Source organism: Talpa occidentalis, unplaced genomic scaffold, assembly GCF_014898055.3.
Source record: "Talpa occidentalis isolate TD23 unplaced genomic scaffold, MPIMG_talOcc4v2.1 talOcc4.5, whole genome shotgun sequence".
Classification (NCBI taxonomy): domain Eukaryota; kingdom Metazoa; phylum Chordata; class Mammalia; order Eulipotyphla; family Talpidae; genus Talpa; species Talpa occidentalis.
In genome coordinates this window covers 10,772,923-10,796,598 of record NW_023604861.1, presented here as the reverse complement: position 1 = coordinate 10,796,598, position 23,676 = coordinate 10,772,923, and the positions used below count along the sequence as shown (strand labels likewise).

At 38.8% G+C, this 23,676-nt stretch overlaps 2 protein-coding genes across 2 annotated transcripts; one reads left to right on the top strand and one right to left on the bottom strand.

Annotated features, from left to right (window-relative positions):
* Window positions 1–4,106: 4,106 nt before the first annotated feature.
* On the bottom strand, window positions 4,107–19,889 carry TGDS (TDP-glucose 4,6-dehydratase). The gene is made up of 12 exons (XM_037528798.2): window positions 19,705–19,889; window positions 17,701–17,767; window positions 16,445–16,513; window positions 14,982–15,072; window positions 13,017–13,159; window positions 11,541–11,639; window positions 9,507–9,566; window positions 8,464–8,507; window positions 7,733–7,898; window positions 6,537–6,595; window positions 5,856–5,953; window positions 4,107–4,793 (listed from the first exon to the last, which is right to left on the bottom strand). The coding sequence occupies exons 1-12, from the start codon at window positions 19,788–19,790 to the stop codon at window positions 4,723–4,725; spliced, it is 1,053 nt and encodes a 350-aa protein (XP_037384695.1). The 5' UTR covers window positions 19,791–19,889; the 3' UTR covers window positions 4,107–4,722.
* Window positions 19,890–22,915: 3,026 nt separating this feature from the next.
* On the top strand, window positions 22,916–23,415 carry LOC119259401 (small nuclear ribonucleoprotein E-like). The gene has a single exon (XM_037528234.2). The coding sequence runs from the start codon at window positions 22,989–22,991 to the stop codon at window positions 23,265–23,267; it is 279 nt and encodes a 92-aa protein (XP_037384131.1). The 5' UTR covers window positions 22,916–22,988; the 3' UTR covers window positions 23,268–23,415.
* Window positions 23,416–23,676: the final 261 nt, after the last annotated feature.

Genomic DNA, 23,676 nt, shown 5'->3' with positions numbered 1-23,676 from the left:
ACAATGCAATGTTTCATTCAATGTCAATAGATGAGGGAATAAGCAGAGAATTGTTACTATACATTTAATTGGGCTTCCCAGTAATAAACAATCAAGACCTTAGAGGACAGTTGCTTCTTTTGTCCCTTAAAATTGACCTATTGTCAGGAAAAAGGAGCTTTCCACTCTCTGAATTTAAGAAATAAAGATTATATTGATAAAAAAGAATATTGTCCACCATTGAGTAAAACTCATCTTTTTAAGAGTGTGTCAATTAAAACATAGTTTAGTTGTAAACACAACTGTATTAGGAATATTGACTATTAAAACTCAAAAAAGATCAAGGAACAAGTATTCAAAACACAGAAATGTCTACAAAGAAGCACCGAAGTGAGGATTAAAGATCAGTCTATGGGACCTCCCTGGTGGCCTGTACCCTAGTTCTTGTATGCATATATAAATGAATCTTAAAAAAAAGATTAGTCCGCCTAAGCAGAAAAACATAAAGGAAATCAGTACTTGCAAAACTGGTTTACTTTCCCACCCCCTCAAAAAAAACCTGGTTTACTTCTTTCTTCAAGTTTGAATTTCTAGGAATGAGTCTTATGCAGTCAAACAGTGGTGTGTCAAACAGCAAGGGAGGGGGGATGGACAGAGTATGTGCATGTGGAGAGAGGAAGAGAGGCAGAGACAAATGAAGAGGAATAAGGGCCTGCTGGTGGTCTCAGGGTTAAGATTCAGTGCTAGCACCATTATGGCCTGAGTTCCCTCCCAGGCGAGGGAGCTACCCACATGGAGCAGCAGACCTCTCCTGACTCACCCGCTGCTCCCCTCAGCAGTGTATTTCAGTCAATCCTCCTGTTCAGCTCCCCACTCTCTGGTGAATCCTCTCTCTCTTTCTCTCTCTCTCTCTCTCTCTCTCACACACACACACACACACACACACACACACACACACACACCCGGCACCTCTGGCTTGCACACCAGTTCTTGTATGCATAAATAAATAAATCTTTAAAAAAAAAAAACCATGAAATCCTGATGTTCTTGACAACATGAATGGCCCTTGAGGGGATGCTGCTAAGGGAAACTAGACAGAAAGACAAATACCATATGATTTCATTCTATGTGGCAGATAATGAGACAAAACAAATGGACAAACAAAACAAAACCAAAACCAGCTCTTAGATTCCACTAAATGACTCTAGAAAATTTGCTTGTACATTGCTAAAGCCAACAGGGGCTATTTAAGTCTCCCTACTACTGAACTTCAGCTGGCCTCCTGCTTGTTATTGAATGTCTACCCCTTGACATCTGCGGTATTATTTCCTCCTGTTCTAGTCCACTGCCCTGATCTTTTTTTTTTTTTTTTAATCTCATCTGCCTGGAACTTGGAACTTGGTACTTCTTGTGACTGGTCTGTGAATTGTGCCATCCACCATCAACCCCGGCATTTGTGTGCTCTCCTGGGGGGAGTATTTTATCCAAACTCAGTTGGTAATCACCATTTAACTCCCAAATATGCATCTCTGCATGTTGAACAGTGAACTCCCCCATCCACATTTTAGTTAGATACCCCCACTCAGGTATACCACAGATCTCTAAAGCTCAACATTTTGCAAATATAATTTACTATCCTCTAGTCTTTCCAATTCAATAGTGATGAAGTCAAGAAAGTGCACCTCCCATGTATAATCAATCAACAAGTTTTTTAATCTAAAGAATTTGCCCATCTGTCCCCAACACTACCCTGTTTATAGTGCTGTGTGTTAGGCCTTGTCACCACCAGCTTGATTTACTGCAACAGCTTCATAACTTGGATACCTGCAGGAGCTCAATCTTGCCTTCCTTAAATTCATCTTTCATGCTGTTGCCAGAATAAGCTATCAGAAACATAATTCTGGAGTCAGTAAAAATGGCAAAAGATCTCGTAACATTCATGATATATTACTTAGTGAAAAAAAGCAGACTCTGAAACAGTATGTCCATTATGATCCCATATTTGGTTTAAAAAAATGTGGGTATATGCTCTAAGAAATAAATGAATGGGGTTATCTTCCAGTGGCAGAGCATGGATGATTTTCATTATATTATTGGTTCAGTTTTCTGAGCTTTCTACAATGAGCACAGATAATTTTGAAATCAGGAAATAGAAAATTCCACAAATCTACTGATATCAATTTCTTCCTTAAAATCCTAAGTTAGCTCTGCCGGCAGGAAGAGGTCCAAGCATTTTTGGGGGGCAGACATGGCCCCCCATGACCTTACCACCTCACTCCTCTCATCTCATGTCACCCACCTCATCTCTTATCATAATATAGAGTTTCTCAGGCATTAGGGTGCATCAGAATTACTGGGCCCACAGCCAGAGTTTCTCTGATTTCTGACCAGTGACATGGATACTCTGGTCTGGGGACACATATTAAAAATTATTGTTGTAACTATGAACCAGAGACACTCTATGGGGGGTGGGGGGTGGGGAAAGGAGGGCTTGGGGTCAAAATAAGGGGGTTGTAATTGTATGGGGAATATAAAAATAAAATTTAAATTAAAAAAATCATAAATGTTAAAATAAACAAATGAATAAAAAGAAAAAAAAATAAAGTTAGACCTCATTGCCCAAATCCATAGGCATCTAAACATAAAGCTGAGAACGAACATGCATTTATTAAACATAATTAAAACATTCAAATGAAAAAAAATTATTGTTGTAAAATAGACACAACCTAAAACTGACCATTTGAACTATTTTCAAGTGTAAAATTCACTGACATTAAACACATTCACAGTGTTGTTCAATGTTGGTCTTATCTACTTTCAAAACTATTTTATGATCCCAAACAGAAACTCTGTACCCATTCAATAGTAACCAGCTCTCCTCACCACTTTCCCCTTGTGAATTCTGCCTACAGCCCCTGGGAAACGTCTATTCTACATTCTGTCTCTATGAATTTGCTGCTCTAGCTGCCTCACATAAGAGAAATCACAATATTCCATTATTTGTATATACCCACCTTATTTATCCATTCCTCTATAAAAGTACATTTGGGTTGTTTCCACTTCTGGCTGTTATGACTAAGGCTGCCATGAACATGGGTGCACAAACAGCAACTGCCCACTTTCACCTGCTTTAGGTGAATACCTAGAAGCGGAATTTCTGGATCACACGGTAATGCTATGTTCAATTTTTGAGACCCTGCCATATCATTTTCCACAGTGGTACACCATTCTACATCCCCACCAATGGCGCACAGGGACCCAATTTCTACACATCTTTACCAAACACTTATTTTTTCTTTTATAGATAATAGCCATCCTAATAAGGGTGAAGTGGCCTTTCATTACAGTTTCTATTTACATAATCCTAATGAACTGGGGACAGCTTTTGAGAATGAGTGTCTAGAGGTATGTGACTGAAGTTCTCTGAACATACCATTTACTATACCTTCTGTCTAGAATCATCCTCAGTAGAGAATATGTCCTCTACTAACTCTAGTTGGTCCTTTAGACATAAGTCACACGTTATTCCGAAAATTCTTCTTGGAAGCTCTACATTGGGATACTTGACCTCACGGGAGTCCAGGCGCTATGGAAGGTGAACACGGAGGGTCGGGAGAGTAAGGTGTTGGACGGAGAGTAAGTGGCTTGGTTGAAAGGTTGAAAGTCTATACAGGGAGCTAAGGAACCCGAGGCCCCTTCCCCACAGCAAAAGGCCAAAGGGCAATATTAGAGGCAGCGCTTTGATTTTCCTTCAAAGTGGAGCTTGTTATTTAAAAAAAATCAAATAAAAAATGCTGCTTACAACTTTCCTTCGGGAATATGTTAACTGGTTCTGGTCTCCAAAGAGAGGATGTCCTGAGTGCCCTGCAGAATGTCACGGTATCCACCTTCCATAGCACCGGGGACTTCTGTGAGGTCAAGTATTTCCCTTTCTCAATGCAGTCAATTACTTCTTCAAATGATCTTCAAGTCATTAGGGGAGAGAGGAATAAAAAATACATGATCGAGTATTTAAAAAATTTTCAAAAGCAAAATAAAAACATACATTTAAAAAAAAAGTCCTATTCTACATTAAATTACATTAAAATACTGATAATTTTATAAATAATTTTAACCAGTACATACATGATAAAACTCCTCTGATACATAGTTACTTTTATATATAGTTCAGTGACTGATTTTGAGACAATGAAAAACAGCATCATTTAAAAAAATTATTAACTTAATGAAATTATCAAAAGTTAAAAAGTGCTTAGACAGGCTTCCACTTTGCTCCATTTTTATAAACAAAACAACATCAGACCTTACAAAAAGATGAATTAAGGCACAGGGCTCATCCTATATTATTTACAAAGAGACTTTCTGGGCAGTGGGAAGTTTGCAAGCTGAGTGAGATCCCCAAGGAAATCCTTCATCTGCCCAGCTTTGAACTGACCTTGTGTCCTTGGCCTCGGAGCTGAGAGACCTTCCTTCCCCAACCCCAGCCTCAGGGAGGATCTTTCTCTACCTCCTGGCCCTAATTTTCCAAAGAAAAGTCTTCTGGAAAGATTTCAATACTTAAATCCGATGCCAGTATTAAAACTCTTCTCAGGATTGAGGCATTCTGCTTTTCAATTTTACAGAAGTCATGATTCTGATTCGGAATGAAGAGAGGACACGCCATTCAGTCCCTTGATTTCGCTTCACTAGCCGAGGTAGGGTAAGGTTCTTTCTCTGAAAACTGTCCCGACTACAGGTGCTAGGTCAGACTGGAAAGGGTTCTAGTGCCTTCTCTGCATTTTTCCAGTTGTGAAAATTCTCACTGTACCATTCAACTGATAGGAAAAAACAAGAGACAGAAGTCAAAAAACTAAACATCAGTTTGCCAACACTTTACCACATTCCTGCTAAGTAAAGAAAGGCTTGTCATCAGTTAATTAGTAGGCAAGGGCTGCCTAATGACAAAAAAACTTGATTTTGATCTAACTAATGAAGTAATCTAGAAGAAAACTTAGCATTAAAATCAACTATTGTTTTTTCTTTTTAAATTCAAAGGCCCTTCAATAAGAAATTTGCTGGTATTAAGTGTTTAGGCCATTCTAGTTTTAAGAAATCAGGAGGAAGGGAGATAGGAGATAAATCATCTGTACTGATTTTAAAGTTATAGAGAAAAAGTGTAGCAGTTTGTTGATGTAACCGTAGCAACACTGCAGTATAGGAATACAAGATGATGTGAGCGTCTATCTGTTAATGTACAGAATTATTTTATGTCGCTATACTATCAATAAAGTTTTTTAGTTAAAAAACAAATTCAATTAAAACATAATTGAATTGAATTTTTAAAATTCAGCACAAATACTTTATAGTTTGAGCTTGAAGTTCTAAATTAACATTTATACAAAAACATTTTACATACTTATATTTCGGCACATACTAAATGATTTTCCTACCCGCTTCAATATTAAAAAACTCAAGACACTCAGAGACTCAATTCTGTTTATTTCATCAACTCTAGCCACTTAAGATGGGCCATTACTTAACACAGCACTAAGAAATGAGAAAAGCTGCAATAGTAATTATAAGACAAAGGTAATCATAAAACACACACCTTTCCAGGATGTAAAAAGACGCAAAATAATGTGCAGCTAAGAATCAATGAAATTTAACTCTGATAAATGCTAGTAACACAGGAAGAGTGATCAGAATTTTGAAACTGAAGATGCTTGGGCCCTCCACTACTATTGCTTTTAATAGAAATGCATTTGATGTAACAATTTGAAAGTCAAAATGATTAATCATAATATTCTGCTGAATTTGTAGAATTCTGAAAATAATTTACTTTTCTTTTACATTTTTCTGAATCCCTCCTCCACCCAAATGATCAATTCAGCACATACTTGTTTTCTTTATTCCTTCTTTCCAAGGCACTTTAGGTCTCCACCCTAAGCCATGTATTTTTTCTGACTTCATTGGATACCTCATGTCATTGGTAGGTCTTGGAAAACAAAACAGATTGAAAGTGACATCATGGATATATGTATTTACAGATTTAAATACTAAGAAATGATGAGTGTTCATGCATCTTTATCATAAATCAATTTTTTTGGTAAAAAGTTTCTGCCTGATGACATGCTTATTACAGAAAATTTGTAAAATAAAGCATATATTAAACTATATTTACCTTATATATTGTTATTAACACAATCTATTATGATACATTGTGATACATTAATCCCAGATGACTAGCCCTCTCTGTGCCTTATCATTTTTTTATTTCAACCACCATCTGTGTATGAATGCAGAGCCTTAAAATACTTCTGTAAACAAAATATTATTCCCAGATTACTATTTCTATAAGAAAGAATCAACACTCTTTAAGCCACATAGCTAGTAAGTAATAAGACCATACATTATTCTTATGACATTTATAATTATAAAAAAAATACTTTAGCAGAAAATTCAAAAGAGAGGAATTAGTTTCTTGTTGAGTCCAAAAGTTATATAACTTATACAATGTTATCAGTAGCTGAGATTACACAACTCCCCTCCCCCGACCAATGCTTTAACTTGTGACACACCTGTCATGAACATAATCAACCCAGTTTTCCATTTCAGAATCTGAATTGGTCTCTTTGATCTGTCAAAAGGGAGAAGGATTTTGAGTCAAACTGTACATGAGACAGAGAATAGCAATGGCACCCAGTGGCTGATTCAAAAGACAAAAGCAATCTCCTCAAAGCTGGGGAGACAGCTTACTGAACAGCATTTTAATGATGCTTTCTATACTTTATCATTTCAGCTCCACCTAAGGCTCAGAATGCACAGTATCTATATAAAATATGGTAGAAAATGAAAATTTGGGGATTTTTGGTTATCACTCAGGGTGATATAATGATCTATGGTAAGAAAATACATACTTTTGATATATAATGGGAAGCATACAGGAATTCCTCCCTTAGTCAATGATTTGATCAACGATACCCACTTAATGAAGCCTCCATGGAAACCCAAGAGAATGGACTGGGAGAAGCTTCTAGGCTGCTGAATACTTGCCCTATGCATCTCCTCCACTTAGGAATTCCTAAGTTATATTCTTTATTTAAAAAAAAAAAAAGTGGTACACTCTAGTAAGTAATCTGCTTTCCAGAAAGAGTCTAACAGACTTTTGCATCGAGTGGGTCAGAATCCCAGGTGGCAGCCCGGCCTCACTATTGGGACCAGAAGAGAGGATGGTCTCGTGGGACAGACCCCTTAATCTGCAGGATCTAACAATTTCTCTAGGTAATGTCAGAATTGCATGAAATTGCAGGACACCCTGCTGGTATCTGAGAATTGCTTGGCGTGGAAAACCCACAATTTGGAGAGTGCAGTGTTCCGTGAGGAGCGTATAAGGAAGCATCTTCACATACTCAGTCTCCCTTTCAACCTGCCTGAGATTTATAATTGACGATTCCTGATACCTACAAACTCTCATAAGTATAGTCATTTATATATCATTGTTCTTTGAGCCTAAGACACATCATTTTATATTTCTAAAACTGAGGAGGGTCTTAGGATGGGTCTGAATGCTTAAATGTATTAGGATTTTTTTCCCTGAAAAGTTGTTACTAAGTGAGTAGCGATATAACTTCAAAAAAGGAAGTATCTTAACATAAACATGGTATAAACATTCTCAAAGTTCATTTTTCACTTGTGCACTTTTCATTTGAGTGGATTGTCCACTGCTGATTCTGTGACAATTTGAAACTATTGTCCTTTCACAAGAGACACCCACCAGTTGTATCAGCTCCTTGGCAAGCTGGACAACGGACATTTCAAAATTGGTTCCAATGTTATAAATTTCTCCTGGCTTCCCCTTTTTGAGAACAGTGAGAAATGCTTCCACTACATCAGTAGTATAAAGGAAGTTTCTTGTCTGAAGCCCAGATCCATGAATGCAGCTAAAAAGATCAAATGAAAAGGAATCATAATGCTTTCCCAAATCCAGAGAAGACAATTCCCAGGGCATCCTAGAACTCTTTTAGTGAAAACACAAGTTCTTGTAACTTTTCTTAAACATATCCATAATTTTTAAGCCATCTCCACACTTTCTGAGGGCATTCAGTAGGGAAGTGGCAAACATAGAAGTGACCCCAAGAATATTTGTCAAGTTTATATCTTAAATTTACTTTGAAGAAACTTCTACAGTCCTAGGAACTAAATAAATCATTTGAAAAAGTAGAATTCTATAAAGATACATGTCAAATTTTAATGTCATAAGTTAAAGTTCTGGGATAGATTGTTTGAGACTTGAAACTATCTTTGCAAGTAAATTATAAAGATGAACTAGAGGCTATAACTATTTAAAAAACCGATTACAGTGATTGTAGAAAGCACTCTAAAATTTGTTAGGACATTCAATTCATGCTTTCCATCTTTAAGACTTTATGATTTGCAAAAAAGACTGTCACCAAATACTATCAACATGCCAGAAAAACATGAGTACAAAGGTAAACGATAACATACCATTTCCTGTTGTGTTGTAGTAAAGATATAAATTTTGGAATAACCTATAAGAACATGTAAATATTACTTCAGACTTTGGAATTTCACTTTTAATGGAATTTCACATTAATATGAATCCAAAAGCAATGTAAGAAATATAGATCTATGAATACTAATTTTTATCAAGAGTTCAAGAAAAAAGCAACCATACTTTTGATAAGTAAGGAACTCTAAGAGAGCTTCTTATTTCCAAAAGAAACAAATGATGTGCTAGGCAAATATGAAAATAAAACAACATAGTGGAAAAATTCAGAATACGTTTCCACGAACAGTTTGCACTCAACACAAAGCTCACTTCTGTGTTGACCATGTTATCAGGGCAGGAATCACATCTATTAGTACTTTATCCAGAGCACCTATTCAATCACTGCTGTGAAATCAGTAAAAAATCAATTCCAGTGCCCTGGAGTCAAAGAAATTTGTTAAACAAGGCAAAATAAGAAATATCTAAATGTACAGTAGACCTGTTAAAGATACTCCAGATGTTAAGCAAAGTAACTACTAATAACCAGTGGATCATAAGGCTCTTCCCTGTGGGCCAAGAGATCAATGCAGCCAGCCGGGAAGTAAAAAATCCAGTCTCTGAATTAAGCAGAAAGAGTGATAGTTTCTTAAAATTGGACTCAATATTTTCCACTTTTTAATGATGTTTGTTTTTCGCTACCTGCACTTTAGGATCCCACCAAGTACAAGGCATCATTGTGTGTATTATCATGGTATCATCTCACGGGTCCTTCAAACTCCTTTCTAAGTATATCGTTACCCCCCAAGTTAAAGAGTACTCAAAGAGTCGAAGGTCATGCCAGCTGGGAGTATGGAGTGGGAGCTTACACTCAAGTCTTGGCGCTGTCCCTGATGAGACCTGAATGTGGGCTACAGAGCACATACAAGTATGCATATTTACGACACAGGTTATCCTGGACTAATAACTGAAGAGCAATTACTCTCAATGATGAGAAGTTACAATCACTAAAGTACATTATGGATTCAGAAGTAAAATGTACCTTTTCTGGATACTGATGTGGTCCATAGACATTACTGCTTCTTGTGATGACAACTGGAAACTTAAAGAGGATTTGACATTAAGATCATGAAAGGGGGCCTCCCCGGTGGCGCAGCGGTTGAGCGCTGGGTTGCGAAGCTGCCCACGGCCTCTGCAGCGCTGGTTCGATCCCCGGCTGCTCCCCGGCCACCAGAGGAGGGTCCCACATGGCGCGCAGACCTCTCCTGCCGCCCGCTGCTCCCCTCAGCAGTGTACTTCGGTCCTTCTGCCTGCTCTGCTCCCCGCTCTGGCTCTGGTGAATTCTCCCACCCTCCCGTGCTTCTGACTGTACCCAGTGCATGTATAAACAAAACAAACAAACAAATAAATAAATAAAAGCATGCCTCTATTAAAAAAAAAAAAAAAAAATTTAAAAAAAAAAAAAAAATCATGAAAGGCCCAATAACAATGCTTATCCAGAGACAGACAATTATCAGGTATGGGCACTTTTTGGCTAAAGAACTCCACACGTGTTAGAAGTTCCTCAGAACACCAAAAATGGATCTACATATGATCCAACAATTTCCTCCCCTAGGAATCTATTCAAAGGACACAAAAACACTAATTCAGAAGGAAACCTGCACTCATATGTTTATTGCAGCACTATTTACAATAGCCAAGAAACAACCCAAATGCTCCAAAATAGACAAATGGATCAAAATGATGTGGTATATCTATACAATGGAATATTACTCAGCAATCAAAAAAAGACAAATTCATGCCATTTGCAACAACATGAATGGAGCTGGAAGGGATTGTGCTAGTCGAAATAAGTCAGAAGGGAGAAGATAAATATTGGATGGTCTCATTTATATGTGGAATATAAAGAAACTAAACAAAAGATCAAGAAAAAAGTCAAAACTAGCAAGCTGACCATAGATCTGAGGCATCCAACAAAGGAGGGAGAAGCAGGGGTCAAAACAGAGGCGGGAAGAACACAAGGCATTATGGTGATGACTCACGCGTGACCTGGTGGCGGGAGAACTATGAGGACTACAAACATGTAAGAAAAAAAAAAGTTAATTAATTATAATGGGGAAAAAAAAGAATTCTACCCATGTTAAAGACAGAAGCAAGAGAATTCCACACATGTTAAAGACAGAAGCAAGAAAATTCCACACATGTTAAAGACAGTAGCAGAGGGAATTGTTTCTCTAATGTCAGGTTCCAAAAGACAGGTGAGGATGTGATTCAGGTAAAAACAGAGTTTCCAAAAATAAGAAGAGGAATAGCCTCTTCAGTGGGGCAAAGGCGCATCTATACAGAAGGAGACGGTTTGTAAGTCTGATAGGGAATGAGGACTCTTGCACCTAGTAATTTCAGAGACCCCCTCTAAGATTCTAGGTCTGACCTGGTGTTATACTTCGAGTGGGCTCTCTCTGTTATACCAACCCTTACAAATAAAGACAGTTACCATAAAAAGGGAAGGACTGTGCTGCCAGGACACAGAAGGTGAGAGAATTTTTGTTGATTCCTCAGCTTACCTTTCTGATCCTGTCACAACATGTCAAAAGATTGGTGGGAAGTTAAATGTAGGGGATATGAGTTGGAGATTCGTAGTGGGTAAAGTTCCCCCACTGACAATATCAGAGCCACTTGGGGTGACTCCACCTCCCCTTCATGAGGAGCTAAGAGAGCTGAATATTGGGGAGAAGACCACCCTAAAGGAATCTCCCTCCCTCATTCACTCACAGGAGTCTGGGAAGCAAGACATCCTAACAGGGGTTTTCACTTTAGCTGTGACACCACTATGAGTAAAGTAGGAAGAAAAAAAATCTTAAGAAATCATCTCTTTGAATGACAAACCTAAACAGGAAGCAGCAGCTCTAACTTTGCCCACATATATAGGAAATCAGTTTGTTTTAATTCTTAACCTATAACTTTTCTTAATCTATGGCTTCTACTCTAAAAATGAAATGTTGCTAATGCTAACTTGGAGTGCTAACTCCTACATCCAAAGAAAAATGACTCAAGAGTTTCTGAAATCAGTTCCTACCTGATATCGTTCCCAGTAAGACTGTACAAAACATTCAGCAGCTGCTTTAGATGATGCATAAGGATTTGTAGGCTGTTTGGGGGAAGATTCATCAAATTCCTAATTTTAAAAAGATATATTTTTAAAATCAGTATTATGCATACTTCTGAAGTAGAAAAATCAGAAAATATGTCACAAATTTGAAAGGTTAATCACTATAATCTCTTTACATTTTAAAGAAATACTTACTGAAATTCTTACAGTAAGAAATACAGTAAGAAATACTGAAAAATGTGACTGGCATTTTTCTAGGCATTTGATATAAACTAACTTCTTTAAAATTCACCAAACTCTACCAGGCGGGCAGAAAGAAGAGCTCGTGCAAAGGCCCTGAGGCAGAAGGAAGGCTAGGACATGTAGACCCTTGAAGGTCTACTGTCAAAACATGATCAAGTTTTAAGCAGAGTAAGGTCATAATCTGACTTATATTTTTAAAATTATTCTGTTGCTGTGTCAGATCTGATGTAGGGTCTGAGAAGGAAGAAGTTTACCTGATTAAAAACTGCAAAGAAAGTTGAAAATAGTTGCTTCTCAGAGGTGGGACTGAGAAGTGTTTGGGGTCTGCTTGTTCTCATTCTAAGTCTTTCAAACTATAGGAGGTCCTTGAATAATGTTATGTTCAATGTCTGTCATTTTGCTACAACTTTGATAAGGAAAAATACAGCTGAACCCATGTCTAGTTAAACAAGGTTGTTGAAAGACCTGCTTTCATTATATGCTGTTTCCTTTAAAGCTACTGTTTCTGAGAATCTGCTGATAATGTTATGTGAGGACTTTCTGTGTGAATGTTTTTTTCATTATGTAGGTGTTTGGGTTTAGATGGATGGATAGATGGATGGATGGATGGATGGATGGATGGATGGATGGATGAATGGATGGATGGATGGAAGGAAGGATGGGTGGACAGAGGAAAGATAAAACAAAATAAGGTTGCTGCAAACACTATGAAAAATAGAAACTGGTGAATGGACCCATCTTTTTGGACACAAAGTATAAAATTTAAAAATGATTAAAAAGAGAGAACAGATTCCAGTTTCTACAGTCATTTCACACTTAGTCCTCGACGTACCAGTGTACTTTTTTTTGAGTGCAAGAGAAAGGTGAGGGGAGGACCTGGTGGCCTAACTCAGAAGTACTTTGGCCCCACGAGTGACAGTCATCAAGTAAGGCTCAGCTAAAAAGCTGAGATCTGCTGCTTTCCTGCAAAATATTGTCAGTCCCGCCCTGTCCAGCTCTACCCAGAGCAGGCTGCTTTTCCTCAGTTGGGGTGGCATCATTTTACTGAACAGAAGATACAACTGCGTGACACTCTGGAGAGTCCCACTGGTGACAACAATTATAAGATGGAAAAAGCTCCAGGGGGGATCCAGTGAGAGGATGTGGCCCTTGCGTCATGGCCTGTGGTGAACAGGTGAAAGGAAATTTTTCTAAGCTTACCTGATCCAGGCTGCCCCCATAGACTTCGTCTGTGCTGACGTATATAAATTTCTCCACTCTGGCTTCATGCGCAGCACTTACCATAACGTGAGTGCCGTAAACATTGACGTAGGTAAACTCAAAGGCACGTACAAATGAACGATCTGAAAAAAAGAAGGAAAAGCTAGAACAATTCAAGCCAGGAATAAAACAAAGACCAAATGATAGCCTCGGGGTGAGGCTCACCTCCCACTCACCACACAGGAGTTTTTAAAACAACACACAAACGCATTGCTGCTTAGGATTTCCTCAAGCCCAGGTTACATAACACACATTCTTAGACCATAGAGAACAATCAGTGCTGAATGTGCAGGAATACTCTTCTTTTTGTTCAGAAAAGAAAAAAAAAGAATAAATGATACATCTATATTTTAAATGTTCTAAAATTGTTTTTTTAAAAATGGAAATTGCTTGTGTCTGCTAACAAGGGCTAGACTTTTCAGGTTGAACTATGATTGCTGAAAATAACAATAAATGCTGGATAAATTATTTAAAAATAAATTCATTTTAAGGAATTGATTCAGCTTAATCTGGGGGTGGGGGAACTTCTCTAACTGATTCACAATCCAGAAGCAAAAGGAAAAAAATTGATAAATTCGACTACATAAAAATTCTTGCATGGTTTACATATATGTGTATGTATATACAACATACATATATACATATGGGCAAAGTAAAAAGAGAAATGGAAAACTGAGGAAAATATTTGAATTTGTTAGGGACAAATGTATCTTTTTTAATCTATAAAGAAATTATACAAAATAAAAGGAACAGGCCGATGTTAAAATTGGTAGGAGACATAAACACATAATTTAGATGAAAATATACAAAAGATCCTCAAGTTTAAGATGCTGAACTTAAATTATAATATAGAAATTCAAATTCAAAACTCATAGATGGGGACCTCCCTGGTGGCACAAGGGGTTAAGTTTCAGCACTATCAAGCTATCAGCAGCCACTGAAGCACAAGTTTGATTCCTACCCAGAGAACTGACCCACATGGTGCAGCAGACCTTTCCTGTTTGCCTGCTGCTCCCCTCAGCAGTGTATTTCAGTCGATCCACCAATTCTTCTCCCTACTCTGTCTCTGGTGAATCCTCTCACATACCCCCACACCTCCGGTCTACGCCCCAGTTCTTGTATGCATAAATAAATAAAAATAAATCTTTAAAAACTCATAGATGACATTATGTTCTATTGGTGAGGATCTTGGGGAAAAGATACTTTATATATTGGTAATGGGAATGCAAAAACACTTATAATCCCTAAGAAGGGAAATTTGGCAAAAACTTTAAAACCCAGTAATAAAGTCTTTAGAGATAAATACATACACTGTGAAACTGTAGAGAAAATCAAGGGCAATTTTAACTTTAAAATGAAGCAATAAGGCAGTGGGAACACTATCACTAGAGAGTTTAGCAACATTCTATTTTTTGTATAGGTGATAGCTACATGGATATTCACACTTTACTTCTGACTTTACTTCTAAATTCTTCTGAATATGTGCTACATTTCACTATAGAAAATGTTAGACAAAATTATTAGAAAATACCTTCCATGCATAAAACAGTATAGGTAATAATATAATATTCAAGTGTGTATCCAACATAACCCAGATTAAGCAAAAGAACCCAAAAAGATACAGTTGAAGGCCTATTTCCCCAGAAGTAATCACTACCCTGAATTGGGCTAAAATAAAAAGTTTTAAAATAACGTTAAAATTTACCTCTCCCTAAATATGATCTGCAAAGCACCAAGTATCTCAATGACAGTGACCATGTCTTGTTTTTCTGGTAGAATGTGCTCTTCCAACGATGTATGTTAAGTACCTCCTCATTCAAACCCATTACTAGAATTTGGTTTAGACTAGTTAACGACTGGGAAGGAAAACTGCCCATCAAAACTGTAACATGAAAGAATGCTTACCTACATGTGTTTGTGCAGCAAAATGTAGGACTATATCTATTTTCTCTGTTTCGAAAAGCAGTTTTACAAAGTGAGAATCACATATGTCACCCTGTATTAAAAATGAAAAAAATGTAAATTTCATTGAGCACTCACATTCATCATCACCATTTAGTATATGAACAAAAAAGAACAAGAAAAAAATGAATAAATTCCTCTTCCAATCACCTTGGTTTAATAGAGAAAATCTTAAAAATCCAACTATGTATGTAAGCATGGTGTTTTTCTCTAGCATTTTAGGTGATAAGATATTTCATTTAAAATATATTTTGCCAGTAAGTAGCTAAAATGATGTTTTATTGAGTACTAACTACTGAGAATGGTATTAGTTTCTTATTATAATATTTGTGCCAACTGAAGGTTAGTATATTAACAGGAAAAATTTAAATATATTTTAAAAATTTTGAGATAACCATTATTGAAGCATATTTAAAGTGTAACAAGTGGAATGACACTTTTAAAACTGTACTTCATCACAACTAAGCAAACTTCTGAGTAGCTTTGATGCTATATTACATTTAATTCTTCCAAAAATATGTTTTTGGAACAATTCTTTAGTGATGGAAGAAGTCCTTCATAAAGGAGAAGAGAATTATGAAGTGGTTGCTTAAAATAGTCTTCAAAATGTGTGTTTAAAAAGAAAGTTGATAGACTTAAAAAAACCCATAAATCATAGGATACTTTCATTTGACATTAAAACATCCCTTTGCAAATTATGACCTCCTTCTTTGCTTTATACTTTGGACTACTCTAAGAGTGGTTAGGATGCTAAAAAACATCTTTTTACTTTTGGAGCAACAAAAAAATTCTACTTCATCCCTTGCCATATGAAATGTCTGTGTGTTGCCAAGGCTTGTCCTACGGTAAGCAAATAATATGTAAAAGACTAAATTTATAAAATAAATTAGAAATGATTAAATGTTACTTATAATAGATTCTTTAAATATGAAATTCCAGTAAGATTAATTTTATTAAAATTTGGCTTATGAAAAAAAGAAAAGACTGGTTAAGAAGAATCAGCCTGCCAGAGCTCACCAATCAGCGGTCCTAGGGAAACTTTCCCATGGGCTGTGCGGTGGAATGTTTGGCCAGTAGCTGGTCTTTCTGAGTAACAGCACAATTTATACTAATCTCTTTAAATTCCAGCAAGTCCATTTTAAAAACAACTAGTCAGGATCTAAACATCAGAAAGCATGTAAGTTCAATCAGCTACTCAGATCTGCGAAGGTACCAAAAATCACATGTGGCGCTCTACACAAGGCCGGGTTCTTAGCGCCCAGGCTACACCCAGAAATGAAAGGGTCTTTACTAAGTGTGCTTTCCAAGTTCATGTCACATAAACTCGTGAAATAGAAAGATACAATCTCTTATTGACTAGTGAGGTACAATATAATAATTTTATAACTATAAGGAAACTTTCATACCTGTATAAATTTGTAGTTTTGTTTGTCAGAAATAGTTTCAAGATTCTTCAAACTTGCACAGTAATCCAGCTTAAAATAAGGAAGGGTTGGGAGAAACAACACAAAAAGTAATAATATTTTGATAATAATAGAGCCTGTAATAAAAGAACCTGTCTTCTTAAAGTGATTACCTTTTGTAGTTTAACTAGTTCCTGACATCTTCAAAAAAAAAAAAAAAAAAACCACATGGAACTGTTACTTTTCCCAAATACAAAAAATTACTTTTCGTAAACTTCTTTTTTTTTTTTTTTTTTCACCTTTAGGGCAGGGGTGGGAAGGGGACCCACAATGCAAAATTAGATATATTTGGAAGTGATTTTTTTGGTGAGCATTTTTATTTTATATTTTTTACATCATTTTCCATCAAAACTAGGGGGGTGGGAATTGTATGGGGACTAGAACCAAGATGAAAATGCAATCATTGTGCAAAAATGAAAAATGCCGTAAACCTCTTCTTTAAAAGGTTTTCCTGCCCAGATTTGCCTCCAGCTGCTGGTGGCTAGAAGGTTACCATAATCTTACTGAAAACTTACTAGTGATTGAAGATAATCACTATGTTAGCATATTATAATTCATCACATCTGTTCCTGAGTTAACAATTGTTGCATAGGTGGGGGAAAAAGGACTGTCCATGACAGTCACAAAAATTCATAAGACTTAGGATTATTCTTTGCCTTTATATTTTTACTATTACATTTTATGAAATTAACATAACTATTTGCACTTTGTGTTTAAACTAAAAAATATTCAGAAATTACCAATCATGGCTGTAAAACACTCCGGGAGACCAGTTATTACAGAGAAGTTCTTAAAACTAAATAAATCATATTTTAATTTTAAAAAATATGCAATTTTTTCAGGAGGTGGCAATTATAAAATTGAATAATCAAATAAATAATCAGAGTATCACAATGCCAAAATTTTTTAATAATTATAAGATTACAGTAAATATTAAATTTATTAAGAGTGAAAATTGTTGAAAATGCTGCACTTTTAAAAAATATTTACTTTATGAGCTACCATAATAAATGAAAAAAGTTTCAAAACACTTCATATAAAATTAAATACAGTATGAACACATGGCTATAGGCCCCTGACTTATTAAAAAAAATTAAAAAACTGAATAACCAACTAAAATATCAGCATAACAAGATTATAATACTTTTTTAAAATGTAATTAAGTTTTAATGCATAAAGTTCAATTTCATAAAACTCACCTTGTCTAGATTTATGATCATATAGTTTGGATAATCTTCCACTAAAGAGACAATCACATGTGATGCACTGTAAGAAAAGGTTCCCTTATTAGTAGGAAATTTTAACCTTAGCCTGAAGTTCTTGAATGTCTTCCTAAACTGTCACGTATTTGATTTTCCAAAAAAAAAAAAAAAAAAAAATAGCCAAATATGTGCCCATCCCCAGTTTTCACCAATGTTCTCAACAGTGCCCATAAATAATCTTACTCTGCAGAAGTGTGAATGTATGGGTATAAGAAAAAAAATTGGCTGAATCAAATGGTGGTGTTGTGGATGCTTTGGGTGTGCAAAAAAAGCAGATGAATAGAATGCAGGTAGTCAGTGCAACTCTTCTGAACCTATAATGGCCTTTTCAGAAACTCTAAGTATAATTATGTAAAAGTTAGTGAAACAGGAGTTGTCTGTGTTCATAGTAAACTGCTGCAATTGCTTTCTCATGGTGGGAGAATTGGTGTCAATCAGAACCTTCAGAGGAGTCTTAGCTTTAGTTAGGCTGCTGAGGCTAACCATCCTGAGCTGGATATCCATAAGCAGTTATGGGTTTCAGAGTACCCCAAAGCAGAAGGAGAGGCACAGCTCCGGGTCGGCTCAGCTTTTATCATATACGCCTAAAAAGCAGGGTGCCCAGGAACAAGGGCCATATTATGAACTCAGTTTGTACCTGGTAGCCCATTCATAGCATTTTCTAGACCTTTCCTGGACCAGCACTCAAGGACCACCACCTTTTCAAGTCCATTTCCCTTTTCTCAGTGAAAAGTTTCCATAGAAGAGGTGATTTAATGCATTCATAAAGAAATTCTCCATTCCTCCTTCCTCTAGACATTAGGGGAATCTCCAGCTTGTTGCTCTTGCATTCAATCACTTAACAATTTCTGAGCACCTTTATACAATGCACCTGGCATTCTTCTGGGCACTGAAGGAAGAGAAGTCTCTGGGTTCATCCTATTCACATTCCAGAGTGAGGGGTGCAGGCAATAAGCAAGAAAACACACATGTACGATTAGGTGCGTGCTAAGAGCAGGCTAAGGTGTTCCTGGGAAGAGGGGCTATTTTGGATGGGGTGGTCAGGTAAGTCCTCTGGGAATAGTCAATGTAGTAAACAACTCAACCGGTGATGCAAACAGCCTAAGCCAAGGGGAAGTAAGTGCAAAGGCCTCCAGGAACCGCCAGGATCTATGTGGCTGACACAGAAAAGCCAGGGGTAGACAGCAGGACCAGTTGGAAAATAAGGGTTCCATGCACTTGAGAGTCTCCTATATATTTATTCCCAGTCTCACAGGGATCACTGGAGCAAAACTCCACTCACAGATTTACTGAATAAACACTGACTTCTGGGTGAGGCTCAGACTTGAACGAAATGGGAGTGGACAGCAGCAGTCTGGGCACAAGAAGACAGTTACAAGGGCTCAGACTGAGCAGTAGCAGTCACCTCGGAGAGTGAGCCAGGACTTGCTGATTACGGGTGTGAGAGGTTAGGAAGGCCTGGGTGTAGGACACGTCAACGCTCCAACAGAGGATTAAGTCTGCTGAACAAATGAATGCCCTCTTTATAATCCAAAACCGGGTATGGGCGCCTGGAAGCACAAGGCCTGTGTATTTTGGTGGGGGCGGGCAGGGTGCAGACTAGGGTTTGGGACCCTCGGGGTGCAGCTGAGCGCAGGGAGAGCGCATTCAGAAGAGTGACAGGTCCCTGTCGCGCCAGACCTGAGGGCGGGGAGAAGCTCAGCACTTTTGCTGGAGGGAGGGAGGTGTTTCCAAGAAGTTGCAGTTTAGAGCAATCACGTCTGCGCAGGCTGGAGAAGGCAGGATGATCCCCATCGTGCATTAAGACACCCACCACCACCCCCCCCCGCGCGCGCGCATCAGACCCCCAGAGCTGGTTCCAAGCCGCCAAGGGCAAGCAGAACCGCAGGAACAGGTTGGGGTCTCTGGGGGCTGCTGTCGGCCAGCGCCGCAGTTACCTACATGAAACCAGCACCCCCGGTCACCAGGACCCGCTTAGCGAAGCTGCTAGGAGGACCCAAGGGCTCCGCCAGAACTGCAGCCGACATCTCCCAGCGCAGCAGGACCTGGCACCGCAGAGCGCCAGGACCGCAGGGAAGCTCCACCGCGACTCTTTGCGACGCGCCAGGCTCCCCAAGACTGGTTGAAGGGACAGGAAGCCGCTGCGGGCTCGGCCTGGCCCCGCCCGCCGGGACATGGGGCGGGCCCCCCGGTTCCGCGGGCCGCCGGCGCCTCTGCGCAGCCGCAGCTCTTTCCCGTCCAGCCCAGCTGGCTGGGGGAATGGGCTCTGGAATTCCCCCCAGTGTCCCCAGTATATGGAGTAGGCTTTACCTTCTTTTCATTTTTGCACAAAACAGTTTCCATAAATTATTCACTAGTTAGCTAAGAAATCCTGGGGAGTCCTCTTGCTAAGTGGAGATGGGAAGTTGGAATTGCAACGTTTCGCTGTTGCAACGTTTTGCAACGAGTTATTACAGACAACTCAAGCTACATATCACGGTAAAGATGTTCCCTAGATGCCACCTGCAGATCTTTTCCTATTGTCCTTGCCTTTTCCTTTATTTTGCCAGGCATGCTTACTTGCACTGTGCCTGAAATGACTTTCCCAGGCTGTCTGCTTAATTTGTACCCTGTTTCTTCAATTTTCAGCTTGAATCTGATCCTGTTAGAGAGTGTTTCCTTGACGACACCTATTAAAACACCACTGTCTTCAGTGAGAGAGAAAAACAAAGATGATCATGGAGAAGAAAGACAAGAGACGGCACAACATTCAAGGCCCAAGTTCTGATTTATTTTCAGGACCGATTTTATTCGTGTCCTTGGTTTGCAAATACCAAGTATTGGTAAATGCATGCCTGAAAGGATCCACCCTAAACTGTTCGCAGGAGCTACCTTTGGATAACATCAGGTATGGACAGGGAAAGGTGGAAATGAGGACTTCCACAGATGAGTCCTTCCACTTTTGCTTCATACACTTTTGATTGTGATTTTTTCTTCTAATTCACATAAATTACTTTTATATTTAAAAAAGAATGCAGTTTAAAAAAATCTGTCAATAATATTACCTCCAGCTCATTTCTGGTTAGCCAGAAATATAGAAAAGTCTGGGTAAAAGGAAGTGTTCCCTCAGTGTTTGCTTTTCTAAATGGTGAGTTCTATTGAGGAGAACTCACTTATATACAATAAAAACTTGTCGAATGGAAATAATTTATGTATACATTCACTAAATAATTTTGAGCTTCTAGTCTTATCAGCACAAACGTAATCTCTGACCAGCTGCAGCTTACAATACAGTGGGGAATTCAGAGAAATAGACATTAACAATACAGTGTATGGAATGCCCTGGTAGAGCTGTCAGGGCTTCCAGTTCCAGGGGCATCTAAAATAGACTTGGGTGAGGGGCCTCCCTAGTGGAGCAAGGGGTTAAGTCTGAGCACAGTGAAGCAATCCACAGCCACTGCAGCACATTCGATCCCCTGCCAGAGAGCTAAAATAAACCACATGGTGCAGCAGACCTCTTCTGTCTCACCCTCTGCTCCCCTCATCAGTGTATTTCAGTCAATCTGCCTGTTCTGCTCCCTGTCTCTGGTGAATCCTCTCACCCCCTGCACCTCTGGCCTACACCCCAGCTCATGTACATAAATAAATAAATCTTAAAAAAAAAATAGACTTGGGTGTATGGGAAAGGCTCCTTCAAGTGCCCTGGGAAAGAGGAATAAAGTCAGAAAAGAAGGTGATATGGAGGTTGTGTGATAGAATAAATGAATATTCTAGCCAGAGGGAGCTATAAGTGCTATTCTAGCCAGAGGCTAAGAGATGAGAACTTGGAGTGGTCAGCAAACTGATGGTGGCTTGGTACCCATGGAGATAAGTCAAGAGATGGAAATTTGAGAGACTTTAAAGTCATATTCTGAAGAATTTGGGTTTTGGACCCAAGGCACATGAGAACCTCTAAAAGAAAATGGTGGTCAAATGGTAGTTCCCAAAACTTCCTGTGTCTCTAGCACAGGAATGGGCTGTATGTAGCCAACTGGAGAAAATGAAGACTGGAGGCAGGTCAGTTGCCATTGGGCAAGTAAGTGATGATAGGATGGAGGCCTGGATAGGGTAGTGGCTGCAGTTTCCTGCCATCACTGCCCAGAAGAGACCCTAATCTCACTGATTTGATTGGCTGTAGCTGTGTAAGGGGCTGGGGAGTGGGGGTGGCTTCTATTCCCAGTTTTCTGGTCTGCCGGATGATGCCAATTGAAGCTTGTGAATTCAAGAAGAAAACCAGGAGGGAAAAACCAGTTGGAAGGGTCGAGAGGTTACGTGGTAAACTGCGCCCATGCAGAGTTAAGTGTCTTTGAGACATTCGAGTGGAAATTGTGGAACCAAGGATAAGTATTCTTAGCCATTGCTTTGTGTAACTGCCATTTTAGGTTTTGCTGGGAAAAGACTGCATTCCAGAGATAGTTTGGACCCTCACTCTGCAACTCCACCCTTACTCTCTGGTCGCCAATGAGGGTGAACTTGCTGTAATTGGAGCTGTAGGTTGGAGCTGCATCTTGGCCTGGCCAGTCAGCTTAGAATGATAGTGAGACACAGGGCAAGCTAGGGTTATTAGGCAGTTTTAGGGACAGTGCGGGAGGAGACTTTTGAAGAATTTAGGGAGGCTTTAGAGATAAGGACAACCAAGGGAAAGTAATCAATTTCACTGGGAAAAAAAAACATCTCAGGACCAAGGACAACATTGTTAATGCTGGGCCTGTTTTTCTTTAGGTGGTAAAGGGAGGCAAAGATTGGAGAAATGGAGAGTGGTTTAATTTATGGACAATTTAGAAGGACAACTGTTTAACTTCAATACAAAAATACCCAAATTAAGTGAGACAGCCAAAAACTGACCAATCACAAAGAGACTGGTGAAGCTTTAAAATAATGAGGGAAAGAGGATATATATTCCCTGAGACACAACTCCACTTTGGCTTCCTTGCCCCTCCCAGGCCTGGTTTCCTGGCCTGGGAGTCCCACTTTATTTCTGCTTTTTTTCTCCTCAATAAACTTTTTCTTTCTCTAAACAAACCTGCCTCTTCTCGCTTGCTGGCCTGAGCGTCTACAAAGTTCCTGCTGCGGCTTTGTGAGACACCAACTCATGGGGGTCTAGTGGCTGGGCCTCAGCGCTGCCCTGCAGCCTGGGATCCGTTCCTAGCTAAAAAACTAGGACTGAGCTAGCGTGCGACTTAGTGTGGTCTTTGTGAGCTTCCACCATGGCGTACCGCGGCCAGGGTCAGAAAGTGCAGAAGGTGATGGTGCAGCCCATCAGCCTCATCTTCAGATACTTGCAAAATCGATCTTGGATTCAGGTGTGGCTTTATGAGCAAGTGAATATGCGGATAGAGGGCTGTATCATTGGTTTTGATGAGTATATGAACCTCGTATTAGATGATGCAGAAGAGATTCATTCTAAAACAAAGTCAAGAAAACAACTGGGTCGGATCATGCTGAAAGGTGATAACATTACTCTGCTCCAAAGTGTCTTCAACTAGAAAAGATCAATCACGTGAAGTGAGGGATGGTTGAGAACATTAATTCAGTTAGCTTTTTTTACCTGTTCTTTATTGGGACGATAGTTCTGAAACATTTGTCCCTATTGTTTGGATAACCCTTATGTTATTACCAGATGGCAATAAATTCTGTGGAATTGTTTTTATTTTTAAAAAAAAAAAAAAAAAAAAAAAAAAACTAGGCCTGACAATTCCGGTATCAATAGCCGGGCAAAGTTGGAGAACGCATCCTTGTAGCCAATGAGTAACTGCCAGCATAATTTAACCTTATTAAAAGACCCCTGCTTCCTTTGTTCTGGGCTCTGGGTATCTGCCACTGCGTTGGTAGGTGCCGTGAACCTGGACTCAAGTCTGAAATAAACTCCCTTTTGTGTTGGCATCAGCTGTCTTT